This window comes from Antechinus flavipes, chromosome 6 (genome assembly GCF_016432865.1).
Source record: "Antechinus flavipes isolate AdamAnt ecotype Samford, QLD, Australia chromosome 6, AdamAnt_v2, whole genome shotgun sequence".
NCBI classification, from domain to species: Eukaryota; Metazoa; Chordata; class Mammalia; order Dasyuromorphia; family Dasyuridae; genus Antechinus; species Antechinus flavipes.
The window spans coordinates 250,311,267-250,328,740 of NC_067403.1; the positions used below are offsets into that span (position 1 = coordinate 250,311,267).

General features: G+C 35.1%; 1 protein-coding gene across 1 annotated transcript; it reads left to right on the plus strand.

Annotated features, from left to right (window-relative positions):
- The first annotated feature begins 4,956 nt into the window (after window positions 1–4,956).
- On the plus strand, window positions 4,957–13,368 carry LOC127540378 (oocyte-secreted protein 2-like). Its single transcript, XM_051965039.1, has 4 exons — window positions 4,957–5,064; window positions 7,141–7,319; window positions 10,774–10,889; window positions 12,560–13,368. Exons 1-4 carry the CDS (start codon window positions 4,983–4,985, stop codon window positions 12,693–12,695), a joined length of 513 nt encoding a protein of 170 aa, XP_051820999.1. The 5' UTR covers window positions 4,957–4,982; the 3' UTR covers window positions 12,696–13,368.
- The last annotated feature ends 4,106 nt before the right edge of the window (window positions 13,369–17,474 follow it).

Sequence of the window (17,474 nt, forward strand, 5' to 3'; positions counted from 1 at the left end):
AAACTAATAGCAGAAAAGGCTGTACTTCTCTGTTTTTCTCCTTCATGGCCCAGAAACTCTTTACCTTTTAGATCACTTCTGCACTAGAGCTTCCAATAATTCCCTTCTGGTCAATCCTTTTGATTTGAAGGTAGAGAGCTCCTCCCAGCCTCCATTTAATGATGGGGTCCAGGCCAGCTATTGCTTCCTTTTTCACCAGGTTGTGTTCTTCTTTAATTCTTTATGCCCCTATTCTACTTCTTTCTTTGCTTCTTTCTTTCCAGCTTCCTTTGCCTTCCCATATTCAATTATAAATTTTGTATTGTATTTTCAGTGCCTGGCACATAATAAATGCTTATTTTTGTTCAATAATTTTTCAGTCATGTCTCATTCTTTGTGCCCCATTTAAGGTTTTCTTGGCAGTTGACCATTTCCTTCTCCAGCTCATTTTACAGATGAGGAAACTGAGGCAAATAGGGTTAAGTGACTTGCCCAGGGTCACACAGATAGTAAGTGTCTGAGGCCAGATTTGAAGTCAGGAAGATGAGTCTTTCTGGTTCCAGGCCTAATACTCTATACACTGTGCCAACCACAGAAAAGGAAAATGGTAAATACCATTGGGGAAGTGGAAAATTATGGACACTAATGGACTATTGGTAGAGGGTATAAATATAAATACAAAAATGAAATCAACCCTATCTTCAAGGATCTTACATTCTCTTGGGAGAAATAACACATGTATAATATAGTATAAACAAAACATAGACATGGAAATATAGGAAAACTTGGAAGAAGAGAATATCAAGAACATCATCAAGAAAAAGATAATATTTGAGTTGAGTTTTGAAGGAACCTAGAGATTTTAAGTGGAGATAAGGAGACCATTAGTGGTACCAGAATGATCAGTATAAAGTAAAAAATTTGGGAGATGTATTGTTCTGGAGTAGGTCCAGCAAGTGCCTGATGCATAGTTGGGGCTTAATTAATGAGTTCTAATTGATTTGAATAGATCAGTCATTTTCTAGATAGTCACCATGTCAGGAAATTCAATATATCCTTCAAAAGTCAATGCACTAGACCTCAGAAGACATGTAGAACTAATGTCTCAAATTGCAGATGATACAGTTAAGGTCTGGAGTAGATAAATGAAATAAATGCCTTAGTTCATATACATAATAAAAAAGAGAAAAAGTATCTGAACCAAACTTTTCTCCAATTCTAATGCTCTTGGAAGTGACATAAAAGCTCACAGAGGAAAAGACACCAAAAAGAATGAATTAACTAATCGTGTACAACACTAGAGAAATCAAGAAGCACACAAAATGCCATTGGGTTCAGCAATGGATCAGTCACTAGGATGAACAGTTTCTTTCTTTCTTTTTTTTTTTTTTTGCATTTGGGAAAATATTTCAATGATAATAGACTTAGCCACTGACCTGATCATTTTTTTTTTTTTTTGGATTGTAGCTTTCAAGTAGCCACATTATTCTTTTTTTAAAGTTTTTTTTAAATTTAAGTTTTTTATTTTCAAAACATATGCAAGGATAATTTTTCATCATTGATCTTTGAAAAACCTTGTGTTCCACTTTTCCCCTCTTATCCCCATCCCCTCCACTAGATGGCATGTAATCCACTATATGTGAAATATGTTAAAATATAGAATTTTATATATTCAATATATGTATACATATTTATGCAATTATCTTGCTGCACAAGAAAACTCAGATCAAAAACTAAAAAAAAAGAGAAGGAAAATACAATTCTAGCAAACCATGACAAAAAGAGTAAGGATACTATGTTGTGATCTACCCTCAGTTCCACAGTTCTCTCTCTGGGTGTAGATGGCTCTCTCCATCACAAATCTATTGGAACTGACCTGAATTATCTCATTGTTGAAGAGAGCCACATCCGTCAGAGTTAGGGTTAGGGTTTAGTGTCCCATATCTCTTCCAACATTCATCCTTATCTTTTCCTGTCATTTTAGCCAATCATAGAGGTGTGTAGGGGTACCTCAGATTTATCTTAATCTGCGTTTCTCTGGCCAATAGTGATTTAGAGCATTTTTTCATATAAGTAGAAATGGTTTTAATTTCTTCATGTGAAAATTGTCCATTTATAAACTTTGACCATTTATCAATTGGAGAATGGCTTGAATTCTTATAAATTTGAGTTAATTCTCTTATATTTTTGAAATGAGGCCTTTATCCAGAACCCTTGGATGTAAATTTTCCCCCAGTTTTCTTCTTTTCTTCTAATCTTGTCTGCACTGATTTTGTTTGTATAAAAATCTTTTAACTTAATATAATCAGAATTATCTAATTCACATTCCATAATGTACTTCTTTGTAGTTCTTCTTTGGTCACAAATTCCTTTCTTCTCCAATGATTTGAGAGGATCTACTCAGTTTTCATTGAATGTTTTCATATAAATGACACAATACTAGACACCGTTCAAATCTCAGAAGAACCATTCCTGATGTCCTCATCGAGCTTCTGCTTTATAGACTTTGCAAAATGGATTATTTTCACAAGAACTAACCTCAAATTACTCTACCTCTCAGTTTTTTCCCAGGCCACTACCCTTGCATTGGCCACAACATCTTGAATAACTTGGTGAACCAGTTTAACTCTATACCATCTTTTTTTCCAGTCTCTTATGTTTTTATCTTATCCTATTTTGTCCTGTTATCTATAAGCCAAACCCAAGCTTGTATTATGCTCATTATTCACTTCCTTTAGTTCAATTCACATGCTGCTGAAGGACACTGGAGAAGTCACAAAATTCCTGGGTTCACTGAAAATATACATTATGCAATCTTAACTGGACCCTCCCTTCAGCAAGGCAATCTTTTTATATGCCCCTAATTGTTTTTTTTTAGTAAACAATTTAATGTATCGAGACCCCTATAATTGGTCTTTTATCTTTACCTTATATTTCTCCTGGATGCTATATGTCAAATTTTCCTTTAAATTCTAGGATTTTTGACATAAAAATTGGAAAGTCTTTCAGTTTGTTAAATGTTCATTTTTTTCCCTATTTAGGATTATACTTAACTTCACTGACTAAGTTATCCTCGGTTATAACCTCAGCTCTTTTTGCTCTATGAATATAGTTTTCTAAGACCTATGATCCTTCACTGTAGTAGCTCCTAGATTTTGTATAATCCTTATTGTAGCTCCATCATACTTATTTAAATTTGCTTTCTTGTTGCTTCCAATATTTTCTCTTTAACCTGGCAGCTTTGAAATAATATTCCTGTAAACTTTCTGGGATCTCTTTACATGCCTCTTGATTCACTGTCCCACTAACCATTGCAGATTTTCAAAATATTTTCCTCTCTCCTCAAATGTCTCATGCTTTCCCTCCCTCTCTCTCTCTATTCCTCTTTATACAGTTTCATCTGAGAATTTTGTCTCATCTATCATTGAAGAAAAATGAGACCATATAGAGTTCTTTCTTCCATTCTCATCTCTCATCTTATGCCTTTTCTCATTTTATTACTTCAACCTCATCTTTAATGAAGAAGTGGTCCTTATCCTTATAAAAAGCTAATTTCTAAAAACAAAAAAGATCCCACTCTATCTCATATTCTCCAGCAGATTGCCCCTTTATTAACTCCATTCTCTCACTAGTCTTCAGTTATCTCTTTATCTATTGGCTGCTTCCCGGCTCCATAGAGACATGCACATGTCTTACCCAGCCTCAAAACACTTTGTGATCTGATTCAGTCTTATCTATTTGTGCTACCCTATATTTCTTCCTCTGTTTTATGTTTAAACTTCCAGAGGAGACTATCTAGAACTGGTCTCTCAATTTTCTTTTTCCCTGTATTTTTTAAAATTAATTTTCTGCAGTGTAGCTTTTGATTTCATCATTCAAATGAAACCGCTTTGTTCAATGTTACCAATGATATCTTAATTTCCAATTTGAATGGCTAATTTTTTTTTTTTTTAGTTCTCATACTTTGTCACCTCTTTGAAAAAATAAATCACACTTTTTCCTCCTCATTCCCTTTTTAAATTTTTTCAATAAACTGCTCTGTCCTGATCCCCTTTCCTGTCTGTAGTCTCAGTGTCTGTGGTTGGATATTCATGCAAGTCATACCTACTACATTTAGGTGCCAGTCTCTCTCCCATTCCCAGGTTCTATTCTGGATCCTTTACTCTTACCCTTTCCAGATTATTTTGCTTTGTGACTTCAACTCAAAGGGATTACATTATCCTCTATATGAATATGATCCATAGATCTCTTTATATAGCCCTAACTTTTCTCCTGATCTTCATTCTACTATCTTTAACTACCCATGTGATATTCCATACTTTATGCCCTATAAGCTTGTGAAACTCAGTATTTTCAAAACTTATTATTTTACCCCTAAAGCCGCCTTTCTTTTTGATTTATTACTATCAAGAGCACTACTCTCTATGTGCAAATCCTAAATCTTCACTTTTTCTCCTTAATGTTCCTTGTGTAAGATACTCCAACTTCTGATTTCATGAATTTTTCATTAGGTTTCCCTCAGGTCTGAAATACTTTGCTTCATTATCTCTGGCTCTTAACTTTCCTAGCTTCCTTCCAAGTGTTAAAATCTCATCTTCTGTGAGAAACCTTTCCCTGTCCTTCATAATGCCATACTGTCTTCAGACTGAGTTCATTTCTGTTTTTTCCTTGATATGTTTAATGTACATAGAGGTTTTCATGCTGTACTTTGCCTTTCTTTGTATCCTTGACACATAATAGATACTTAATAAGGATCAGGTGATTTAACTTGATTTGATTTGAATTTTAAAATCCTTGACTGAACACCTGAGGTGATAGAGAAAGGCTGTTATCATGGTAGGGGTAGAGAGAAGGAGGTAAAGGTAGAGAAAACAGCAGACACAGGGAGACATTGGAAACACCTGAGAGAGGTATCATCTACAAAAGTAACTTGAGATAATGACCCTCTACACAACTTCTTGTTCTCTGTTGAAGATATTTGCCTTTCTCAAAACTCAATTAATATGAAGACATTTCTGAAATTAAGAATGCTGTGTATTTTAGTTTTAGTTTTAGTTTTACAGACTTGGACCCAATGTTTTCCAGGTAAATGGGAGAATATATAGCAATTTCTAGTTGGGCTTTTAATAGCTATTTCTTGTGTGGAAAAATTGACTTCCTGAGATGTCAGTTTTCTTAAGCTCTGTCTGCTCTTCCCTATGTTATTTGTCCAAAGCTAAACTCATCATTTCACATGTTAAATGGAGAAATTTTTTTGGTATTTGCATTTCCTTTCTTTTTTTAAATTAAAATTAAAATTTGTGGAATAAAACAAGCATTTCCATAACAAGTAAAAGAAAAATTGCATCGAAGCAGTAAATCTATGTACTATTGCTATTTTTCCAAATATATAACAAAATTATAAATTTCTTTTTTTCTCCCCTCTCCCCACCCCAGAGAGGGCTACCATTAGACACAAATAGTTATACACTCATATCTATCTAGCTATCTATAAATCTATATCTCTATATACTTCATCAGCTCTTTCTCTGGATATAGATAGTTCATTTTTCATATTTTGAGAGTTAATTTGGGTATCTATAGTAGTCATTTTCTGAAAGTCATTTTTAGAATGATATTATTGTTACTATATGAGGTTGTTATATCATGCAAGTCCATATTTTCTAAAATCCTTCAACTCATTGTTTTTTATAGTACAGTAGTATTTCATCACAATCATATACCACAACTTGTTTAACCATCCCCCAATTGATAGACATTTCTTCAATTTCCAGTTCTTGTCCACTACAGAGAGGTACTGTACACATTTTAGAACATATAGATTCTTTTCTTTTCTTCTATCTACCCTTTCTTCCCTTTTCCCTGAGAATGATGTGAAGAGATCAATACTTGTTGCTTTGCTTCTCTCTCCCTAGTGTTGTCTTTTAATTCTTATTACCCTCATGAGAATAACTTTATTGTTATTGCTTTGATTCATATTTCAAATGGATTTGCTTCTATTTTTATATCTTTAGATGTTACCTTTGATCCAAGGTCCAATAATATATTTAATTGGGGTCATGTTATTCCCTTTTGGCTGTCCTGTGGAGCACAATGCAATATGTCTGAAATCAAGTTCTTCAATTTTCTCTCTTCCTACTTCCAAACTACCTTCCCTTCATAACTAGTTGTTTCTTTGATCTCATCTTTCTAACAGTCTTAGAATCTTGTATTCTTCATTGACTCATTTCTTACTTATCTCCAGTTGATATTTTTGGTTTGTTAACTTATCACTTTCATTTTCTCCTCACTTTCACTTCCTAGTTTGCTTACTTACCTTCATTCTTGTATTATTTCAATTACTTTCAAATCAACCTTGTGTATCCAATTTCTACTTCTTCTAATGGATTTTAGGGTGATAGCTGTGGAAGACTCATAATCCAATGCTTAAATGAATGGTGTTATGTTGAGATTGCTCATTTGGGCCTTTTGCATCCTCTTTTCTTCTTTCTTAACCTACTTTTACAACATTTTTGGATTCTGTAGATAAGAATCATTTATTTCAATCCAGGGTTCCATAAAAATTTCTTGAGGTGGAAAAAGTTTAAGAAGCCCTGATCTATACCACATACTGACTATTCTATGTTCAACTTTGATTGAAATTAGTTAAGTTCTGATAAGAGTTCAGAGTAGTTTAAGTACTGATACCTGTTGAAAAAGTATCAAATTAATTTCTAGTCATACTCTATAATAGCCAATATCTTTTCATCTTCACCAATCTGAATGATGTTCTGGAGGAAATTTATAGTTATTGTTTAGTCTGATATTGCCATGGTGCATATCCTTCGTTTTTCTGTTCCCTTGTCTTCAAATCTGCTATATTTTTCCCCTCCAATATTTGGGACCAAATTTGAAAACATGTTAAACATAGACTTAACTCTATCTTCTTATTGATTTTGTTACTGTCAAATAGGATATTATAGATAAAGGATTTTGCAAACACACAAGCACTACAAAAATATGAGCTCATTTTTTTTTTTTTTTGTGTGTGTGTGGATCATTTTTTGGTTACATTTTTTCTTGACTGTACAAATCAGAAAGTTATTTGGTAGTTTTCAATCATATCTTGGGGCCGTTGATTGCATTTAGACCATGTGAAATAATTCTTTGGTCTTTCTGCAGTGAGAACAGAATGCAACCTTCGTGTACTTCAGGTATCTGTGAAGAAGCATATGCTTAATGATGGTGTATGGGTGAGCGCTAATGACCTGACAATGGGAGATAACTGTCACGTAAATCATGTGAAAGAATCTGAATTTGAGTTCTATTACTCTGTGAGAGAGTGTGGGATTGAAACAAAGGTAAGTGATGTACACACCATAGCTAATCAACTGTTGAATTATTCTCTGTTGCCATGGCTAGTTGATCAGAGCTATATCTCAAATCGTAGAGTATTATCTAGAGAGAAAAATAAAGTGAATTTCCCATGAGCCAATGCTAGTATGAGAGTCCAGGGGATAGGTATATGAGGGAACAAAGAACTGGTGGTACCACATAAGCTCCAATATCCATTGCTACAGGGCTTGGAGATTCTCCATGGCCAAAAAGATGGATTCCATTCGCCTGCAAAGTTCTTTTATTTCTAAGGCTAGGCTGATGGGACTTTCCTAGAGATCTGAGATTTTAGCTACAGTACAATTCATCACTAACCTCATTTAGCATCAGTAATCTATCCTGAGCAACCACAGGACCTTCTGCAAGGTGGAGTGTCTCAAAGGAGAGCAGTACCTGTCTGGACCTGTCCTTGACACTCAACTTAGACCCTATGAGCCAAATACAAAGTATGATGTTTCTGAATCAGAGCCATCCCTCCCTAAGGGAACTAGGGTATGGATCAGTCACGTAGGGGAGTCTACCAGAATTGTTATCAGGTCCTTGGGGAGTTTAAATTGGAAAATTCTAGGTGAAAAAATATAACTCATGGCTAACATTTACTTTTGACAATCTCTCTGAGTTAATTAATAGTTTTTCCTTCATTACACCTAGACTTATTGTTTAATCTTTTCACCCCACAGTTCTAGGCAGACAGTTTCCACTATTAGAGGTCCTCCTTGAATTAGGATGCCTAAACAATCAGGTCTTGTTTTGCTAATAAAGAACATTTCCATTAGATTGAATCTGGGAAGTGGAAGAACTAGTCTTTTTCATGATTGCTTCTAGATGAGCAGACTGACTCTGTGTATTACTCTTATACTGTGAATCCAGAGATTTACTTCTTGGGTAATTTTAACTTATAAATGCATTTATTAAGTGGTCACTGTATGTCAGCTGTTGTACTTGAGATAAGGGGGGATGGATAAAAATATTTATATAGCACTTAAAAAAATGAAATCACACTTAATCTGGGCTTGGAAGGAACCTGGAGATTGAAACAGAAATGAAGTTAGAGAGAACTATCTGAACCTTGGAGACAGTCATGGAAACTGAAAATAGAATGAATTTATATGAAGGAACTAGGCCAGTTGGGAAGAACTAATGAATATGTAGGACATGAGAAAAGGAAGCGTGAACAAGCATTTATTGAACACCTATTATGTTGTAAGTGGATAACTGGAGAGCACCATAGAGCACTGGGCTTAGAAACAGGAAGACTATTTTCTCATTTGTAAAATAAGCTAGAGAAGGAAATAATAAACTATCCCAGCATCTTTGCCGAGACAACCCCAAATAGAGTTGGGGATGACTGAACAACAACAACAACAACGAATATTCTAAGCACTTTATAAGTACTATTTCATGTAATCATGTAATAAGCTTGGAAGACTTAAGCAGGAGTTGGATTGCAAAGGTCTTTATATAGTAGACAGAAGAGCTGATGTTTAAAGCTGAAGTTCATTGAAACTTCTGGAGCAGAAGCTAGATATGGTGTTACCTGTGCTTTAGGAACAGCAATTACAGGCTGTCAGAAGAATGCATTGGAGACTGGAGGTTATTCTTATAGTAATCCAGGTAATAGATAATAAGGACCTCTATTAGGGTGATAGCTGTGTGAGAGAAACTTTTAGGACAGATGCAAGGCATTTCATTTTTTAAATATTTAAAATAATTATTAGTATGAATTGGTAAATGCTAAAACTTAAAAAAAAGTTGCAGTTTTGTTGCTGTTATAATTATAATTTGCAGAGTTTTCCAAGAAGAGGTTGGAAATTTACCACTATTTGGGGAAAAAAAGGGTGAAAAGTCTTGATGAGGTAAAAACATCCCCACTATTCAGGAACTGGTCAAATCAAATCAAAGCCCCTTATGCAAGATATTTTCTTTTTTTAAAATTTTTTATTTACAAGACATATGCATGGGTAATTTTTCAGCATTGACCCTTGCAAAACCTTCTGTTCCAACTTTTCCCTTCCTTTCCCTTACCCCCCCCCCCCAGATGGCAGATAGCCCCTTACATATTAAATTTGTTAAAGTATATGTTAAATACAATATATGTATACATATCTATACAGTTATTTATGCAAGATATTTTCAAGCTAGAACTGAAGAGATGTAACAAATGGGAGACATGAGGGAAAGCCAGAGATTATTATTATTATTTTAATTTTAATTTTATTTTATTTAATAATAACTTTGTATTGACAGAATCCATGCCAGGGTAATTTTTTACAACATTATCCCTTGCACTCACTTATGTTTTGTTCTTTCTCCTCCCTCCCTTCACCCCCCCCCCCCCAAGATGGCAAGTAGTCCTATATATGTTAAATATGTTGCAGTATATCCTAGATACAATACATATTTGCAGAACCGAACAGTTCTCCTGTTGCACAGGGAGAATTGGATTCAGAAGGTAAAAATAACTCGGGAAGAAAATCAAAAATGCAAATAGTTCACATTCGTTTCCCAGTGTTCTTTCTTTGGGTGTAGCTGTTTCTGTCCATCATTTATCCACTGAAAGCCAGAGATTATTGCAAGTTAGTTGATCTGGCTGCCCACTAGAATGGTAGGCATAGTTAGCAAAATGCGAGTCCTCTGTTAGGATGGGAATAGATAATATGGTCCATTTTGGATATTTTGAACTTGAGGTAGTGATGACCAACAGACAAATAGTAACTGTCAAAACAAGTCTTCCTAAAGAAAATTGGGCTAGATTTATAGATCTGGATGTCATTACTCTAGAAAAAGTTGAATTCTTAAAAGATGGAATAAAGAGGGCAGACACAGAACTCTGATTTTGTATCCATTTATAGTCTCGGGGACAAGGATGATAATTTGCAAAAGACTGGGATAATATGAATAAACACATTGGAAGAAGAGACCTAGTCATCAGCAGGGGTCTTGGAATAGGATTTGGCCAATTAGCTTACTGAGTACAGAATGATATAGAAGGAAATCTGGGGAGAGCGCTGCCATTGGTCAATTGATACATCATTGATAACATTGGAAATCACTGGTCTAGTTCAATAGGAAAAGCAAAAACCAAATTTTATGGTTTGAGGAATTGAGGAAGAGATGATAAAGAAGACCAATGAGCATAGGAAGTTTTGCTGGGTAGATTATCCATGGGAAGGAGGAGAAAACTAAAAACTTAGCATGAGGAGATACTAGGGTCAATTGAAGTCTTTTAAAAACTGAGCAAAAGCCAGACTTCTTTATAAATAGCAGAATAGCCAATACATAAAGAGATTGAAGGTTAAAAAGAATAGAAGACATGTTCAAAAGGTTGAGCTTCCAGGAGAAAGAGAAAGATGGAAATTAGGGCAGAGGGGAGATAATTTTGACACACTCTTACTGAAATTCTTTCTTTCTGCCCATCAGGTTTATGCAGCTGTAGTCATTTTTCAAACTATTGTCCACTATAACCCACAGCAACCTATCCTTTTAGAATTTAATCATTCCAAGATTGATTTCTTTGTATCATGTTCAGTAAGCAGGTAAGTTCCAGAACTGTTACTATTCATCTTAATGTCATTCGCTTTTAATCCTCCCAACTGAACCGTGGCTTATTTTTCCCTTGCCTATTAGTCAGTATTGCTAGAAACCTTGGAATAGGATTGGATCTATAATCCAAGATGGGACCCCAGAAAAAATAGTGGACTTGGGCCCCAGAGCCCCTGTTTCAACTGTCACCATATTACTTGACTACTTTTGTAATATTGAGATTCACTCTTCTCCCTGATTTAACTACCTTATTTGTAAAATTAAACAGGGTCAATTCAGTATGTGTTTATTAATCAAATAGGTATAAAATATTGTGTTTCTAGAATTCAAAAACTTCCTCTTCCCCTTCTCCAAATATCTTCAGCAGACAATGTTCTCAAGGGCATTACCATTTGCTTAGATTCCTTGAATTGTGGACCATGTATACTGGATAATTTATAGACCCAGAACTTACTATTCCAGAGGAGATAGTGATGGTGCCATATGAAACATCTTTCTCAAAATTCCAAGGGGCAGGAAAAGTGCCTGGATTTGGTGAAGAGGGGAGAAGTTTGAAGGACCATTTTTGTGATTTCTGGGATTAGTAGCACATGGATTGTACCTAAAATAATGTAATACCTTTAGCAGTAAAAGTCATTCACAATCTATGCCTAAACGACATTTAAAATCATACTATACATTGTTCCATTTGTATTCTATATTCTAATCAAAGTACTTTCTCTTCAACATTACACAAAAGACTCCATTTCCTGTCTCCCTGACTGCCATGGCCAGAATATACTCTTTTCTCTCTTTTACTTTTTGGAATCCTATTTTCTTTTTTCTTTTTTCTTTTTTTTTTTTTTCTTGGACAGTGGTTTTTTTTTTTTTTTTTTTTTTAATAACTTTTTATTGATAGAACCCATGCCAGGGTAATTTTTTACAGCATTATCCCTTGCATTCACTTCTGTTCCGATTTTTCCCCTTCCTCCCTCCACCCCCTCCCCCAGATGGCTAGCAGTCCTTTACATATTGAATAGGTTACAGTATATCCTAGATACAATATATGTGTGCAGAACCGAACAGTTTTCTTGTTGCACAGGGAGAATTGAATTCAGAAGGTAAAAAATAACCCGGGAAGGAAAACAAAAATGCAAATAGTTCACATTCGTTTCCCAGTGTTCTTTCTTTGGTTGTAGCTGCTTCTGTCCATCATTTATCAATTGAAACTCAGTTAGGTCTCTTTGTCAAAGAAATCCACTTCCATCAGAATACATCCTCATGCAATATCGTTGTCGAAGTGTATAATGATCTCCTGGTTCTGCTCATTTCACTCAGCATCAGTTCATGCAAGTCTCTCTAGTCCTCTCTGTATTTATCCTGCTGGTCATTCCTTACAGAACAATAATTGGAATCCTATTTTCAAAACTCGGCAAAAATACCAGTTCCAAAATGATCTTTTGGATTCCCAACTCTCCTGCTTCCCTTACTTTATTAGTGTCCATTAAATAAATACAATTTGTTTCCCCCAGTAAATGTAAACTCCATGAGAACAGGACGTATTTGCTTTTTATCCTTGGCACTTAGCTTGGTACTTAGCACGTTAGGGTGTCATAATAAATAGTTTATAATTGAATGATCTTGACCTTTTGTAAACTTCCTTTCCTTCACCTCTCCTTTACAGGATAGTACAACCACAGTATTCTCTATGGCCTCCTGGGCAAGATCCACAGAGCAGTGCATCCTATAATCCATTATTATTTCCAGCTCCAAAATTCTGTTCATCCCCTAAGGATAGCCGCTCAGATGATGCAGATTAAAGTGCTGAAGATATGTCGGCATTAATTAAGGTGAATTTCAACATGGGTTACACTACTGAAAAGTTTGTGGTTTGGGACTCATTACCATGAGTATTCTTATAAGATCATTTATATTGGACAGTTTCCCATTCCTGGAATGGATTCACTCCTCTCCACTTCTGAGAATCTTCCATATTCTTCAATACCCAGTGGAATCACCATTTTTTATCTCAAAACTCTTCTGATGTTTTCCCCCCCTCATCCTGAACTGCTTGGGTCTTCTCTGCTTAAATTCATTGTATTTAAATTATAATTATTATTTGTTATTTATATATGTCTAGTATCACCTGGATAGGATTACACAAGACCATTAAGAACAAGAACTATCATATGTCTTTTTTTGTATCGAACACAACAGGTACTAGAATAAATGCTTGTTTGCTGAGAGTTGGGAGAGGTTCATTCTGATAAAAAGGACACAAAGAATAGAAAATCTTTATCTTAATCAACAAACATTTAATAAACATTTGCTATATGCCATCTATTGCAGCATGTGTCAAGGACATGAAGAAAGGCAAAAAATAGTCCCCTTTTGGAGATCATATTCTAATGGAGGTAGATGGCATACAAATAACTTTGTAAACTTAATTTATAATGTAAATAAAAGTAAGATAAGTGCAAAGGATTATATGAATTTAGGCAAGAGAAATTAATTCTCTCTGTGTGTGTATGTGTGTGTGTTTCTATGTTTATGGGATGGAGTTAAAGAAATTTGCTTTTTCTACTCCGTGAAGCCTCTCTGTGACAAGTCTGAAGCCTCTGTGACAAGTTCTGCTCCCTAAATCCTTTTGCATTCTCCCCCAGGAACTGTTTCTTGGTTCCCTGGCTGGTCTTCCTATTCACGTTCTGTCATCCTCTCACCATAGCCATAGTGGGTTATCTGTGCCCAGGACTGTAAGATTTAGCAGTAAACACTGTCACTGCTATCATGGTGCTATCATGTTTAAGTCTCACAACTTGTAGATACCTTTGAAGCTGTAGATACCTGCTGGGAGCTAGAAAGCTTCTTAAGTTTTTTCCTTTTTCAATTGCATTTTCTAGTAAACCTCATGTTGCTTTTTGCTACCTCTGTGGACAAAGAGGCTAAATGAACCATGCAGTAAGTCACAGGAATGGGTCTCTTTATTCATAATGTGGTACCAATGACTTTTTTGGCTTGCTTTTTCCTGACCCTATTTGGAGTTTTCTTGGCAGAGATACTGGGGTAGTTTGAATTTTCTCCAGTTTATTTCATCATTGAGGCAAACAGGGTTAAGTGACTTGCCCAGAGGCACACATTTAGGAAGTGTTTGAGCCCAGCTTTGAACTCGGGTAGATGAGTCTCTTCCTGACTCGAGGCTAAGCGCATTATCCATTATACCACCCAACTGCTCTAGGTCTCATATTTACTGGCTATGTGATTCTGGGTAAGATGCTTAACCCTATTTGTCTCAATTCCTCATTTGTTAAATAAACTGGAAAAGGAAATGGCAAACCACTCTAATTTCTCTGCCAAAAAACTCCAAGTGGGGTAATTGGAAATTGGATATGACTGAAACGAATAGCTTGCTGATGATCAAATGTGAAATACATTGAAAAGTACCATACTATTCTTACTGCAAATATTTATATGACATATGTGCTCATATAAACGTGAACTTTTCTGGTTGTTTGTTCCTTTGAAAGGAATAAAAACTAAATTTGTGAGCACCGTGGCTTTGGTTCCCTAGCAGCTGTTAACTACGATCTATGTATGTTTGTGGCACATTCTCTGTTCCCTGTATTCTTGTTTAATGACAGCAGCCCTGTCTTGTGTCAGCTTTGGGATCTCTGTCCCTTTTGGTTAGGGAGGAGAAAGATTAGAAGAAAGTGACCAGAACAAAATTCTTAGAAGCAAGAACTGCCTACAGAATAAAGCAAGTCAAGCTAATAAGCATTTACAGTATGTGCTCCTGACATTAAGACAGATGCAAACTTTGACCTTAAAACTGTCCCATTCATAACGTCTATCTATTTCTCTTTTGTTTCCCCATGAAAGTTGGGAAGGAAATCCAAGAAGCCTGGACAGTGGAAAATTTATATTCCTTACCACTGTCATCAATATGAGAGAGAAAGAGATGATCCACAAACCATCCCCCTCCCCCAAAGCAAGAAATTAATCATCTATTAAACATTAAAATTTAGCCATCCTTAAAATCAAAGGAGAGAATAACAAAACTGAAAGCAACCCCCAATATTAAATTAAGAAAACCAAACTAGGAATCTATATAGTTATTCAATATTTTATAAAATAGATAAACCCTTTGAAAACAGTTTTATTAAAAAAAATCCAAATGACTAGTTTCAACAATGGAAATAAATTCATAGCCAATGAAATAGGAGAAAATTATCCCAGCAATTCTTTTATTTCTATGAATATTTCCAAAAGCAAATTACCAAGTCAATACAAAAGGAAATAGATTTTGAATTCTCTTAGGAAGAGAAATTAAGCAAGCCATAGATGACCTTCCAAAGGGGGAAAAAAAGCAATGAGTGAATTCACTCAAATATTTGCAGAACAATTAATTCCAATAATACATAAACTGTTTGAAAAAGAAAATAGGAAAAAAGAGATCCTACCATACCTACTCTGTATGACACAAATATAATCCTGATATTAAATCAGGAAGAGTCAAGATAGAAATGATAAATTAGTATCCTTAATGAATATTGCTGCAAATATTGAAATAAAATATTAGTATTTACTATAATAACATATCACAAAATTTATACATTATAACTAGGTTGTAGAAGAAGACAAATCAATACCTGTTCTTGTTCATATATAGTGATTATATAAATTTCCTTGATATTATTGGAAGCATCTATCTAAAACCAAGAACCAGCATTATCCATAATAGAAGAGACTTTCAAAAAAAAAAAGTCAAAAACAAAAAAAACCCAAAAAAGATAAAGCAAAGAAGTCCATTATCACCATTATTATTATTATTGTGCTAAGAGTTCTAGCTATAGCAATAAAACAAGAAAAAGCATGTGAACGAATCATTTAAAAAATTAGTTAATTTTTAATACACATTGCTTTATGAATTATGTTGGGAGAGAAAAATCAGAACAAAAGGGAAAAACCATGGGAGAGGGAAAAAAAGCAGAAAAAGAAGTAAAACACAACACATATTAATTTACATTCAATCTCCATAGTTCATTTTCTAGATGCAGATGGCATTTTCTGTTCCTAGCTTATTGGGATTGCCTTGGATCACTGAATTAATGAGAAGAACCAAGTCTTTCATAGTTGATAATCACACATTCTTGCTGTTATATACAATGAAAATCCCAGTTCTGCTAGTTTTACTCAGCATCCAGTCACGTAAATCTTTGAGGCAATAATTATTATCAAAGAGGAGAAAAAAATTCACCTACTATGTCCTATCTACAATACTGATGTGGTTGAGTAGCAATTTCTAGTTCAAAATAAACATGTGGCAAGTTCACAATGGTTCTTCCCTTTGGCGAAAGGTGGATTTATTTAAGGGAATAGGTTACAGACAAAATGAAGGGATATGATAGACACCAGGAAAGGTAAATATGAAAGAGTTGGGAGAACATGTAGTTAGATTAACCATGTGTTAGAGTAAGGAAAAAGATGCCATTAGAGGGAAGATCCTATGAGGGAGAGAGATAGTAAACTTAGTCCTGAAGAGCACGGCCTTCCCTGTTATTGATTGAACAGGGCATTTTCACTGGCTGTCTCCCATTCAGAACTGCATTCCTTCCTCATCTCTGCCTTTCTGCTTCCTTTGGGTCTCAGCTAAAGTGCCCCTTTGAGCCAAGAACATTGACAACCATATTATCCCTTTTCCCATGAGTTTCTTCCTCATGGTACTCTTTGCTATGAAAGAAGTTATTTCTTCTGCCTAGATCTTAATGAAGATTCCTAATTCAAACAGGAGCCTGTGTGAAGAAGAGAAAGTCATTTTGACCTTTTTGGACCTCCATTGTCTGAATGGAGGAACAGAAAGAATAATATAAATGAAAAGAATAAAATGTAGACTTAAAAACCTAGTGCTATTGTGAGGAGAGAGCTTTGTAAACTATGCAAATGCCCTTTATGATCATTATAATGATAAGAACATTTCTATAGCACTTTGTTTGAACAGAGACAAATATGACCCACTATCTTGGGCTTTTTCTGCCATTAGAACATAAGCTCCTGAAAGGAAGGGTTTGTTTTCTGTCTGTATTTATATTTTCAGTGCTGAGCACAGTGTCTGAGACATAGCACTTAATAAATGCTGGTTAAACTCTTCTCCCCCCCAAAAGATACTAATCACCCTTTTTTTGAGGAAGTTCCAATTAACTACTGGGATTAAAGGAGAGTCCAAGATGGGACTTTTCAAGGTTAGCTTTGACCCAATTAATGTATGAAGCTGACCTTGCAAACCAAAAATTGAATGTATTCTCCCTTAGTTTCGTAATTTTTTGACACCACTTCCTGCATGATTGCTTAGACTAAAGGGGAAGACAGAAGCTGTTTGGATAAGTTTGAGAACAGAGCATCTTTATTGCCCAAACCAAGTATTGGGTAACCCCTTCAAGAAGGTGAAGATGTAATGTTTTGCAGACAGTTTTCCTCCACCTCCATAAGCAGAGACATCTGGGAGACATAGGGGTGCAACAAGGCTGAAATCTGCCAAGATCACCTCCAGGTAGCTCTCACAAATCCTTCTTTGTTGGGGCCTGTCTGCCTGCTTCTCTAAAAAG

Bases quoted from the DNA above. Each gene is read 5' to 3' on its own strand.
- LOC127540378 (XM_051965039.1), top strand. From the start codon at position 4,983: ATGAAGACATTTCTGAAATTAAGAATGCTGTGTATTTTAGTTTTAGTT. The intron at 5,065-7,140 runs GTAAATGGGAGA...GTCTTTCTGCAG, and splicing joins TTGGACCCAATGTTTTCCAG to TGAGAACAGAATGCAACCTT. The intron at 10,890-12,559 runs GTAAGTTCCAGA...TCTCCTTTACAG, and splicing joins GTATCATGTTCAGTAAGCAG to GATAGTACAACCACAGTATT.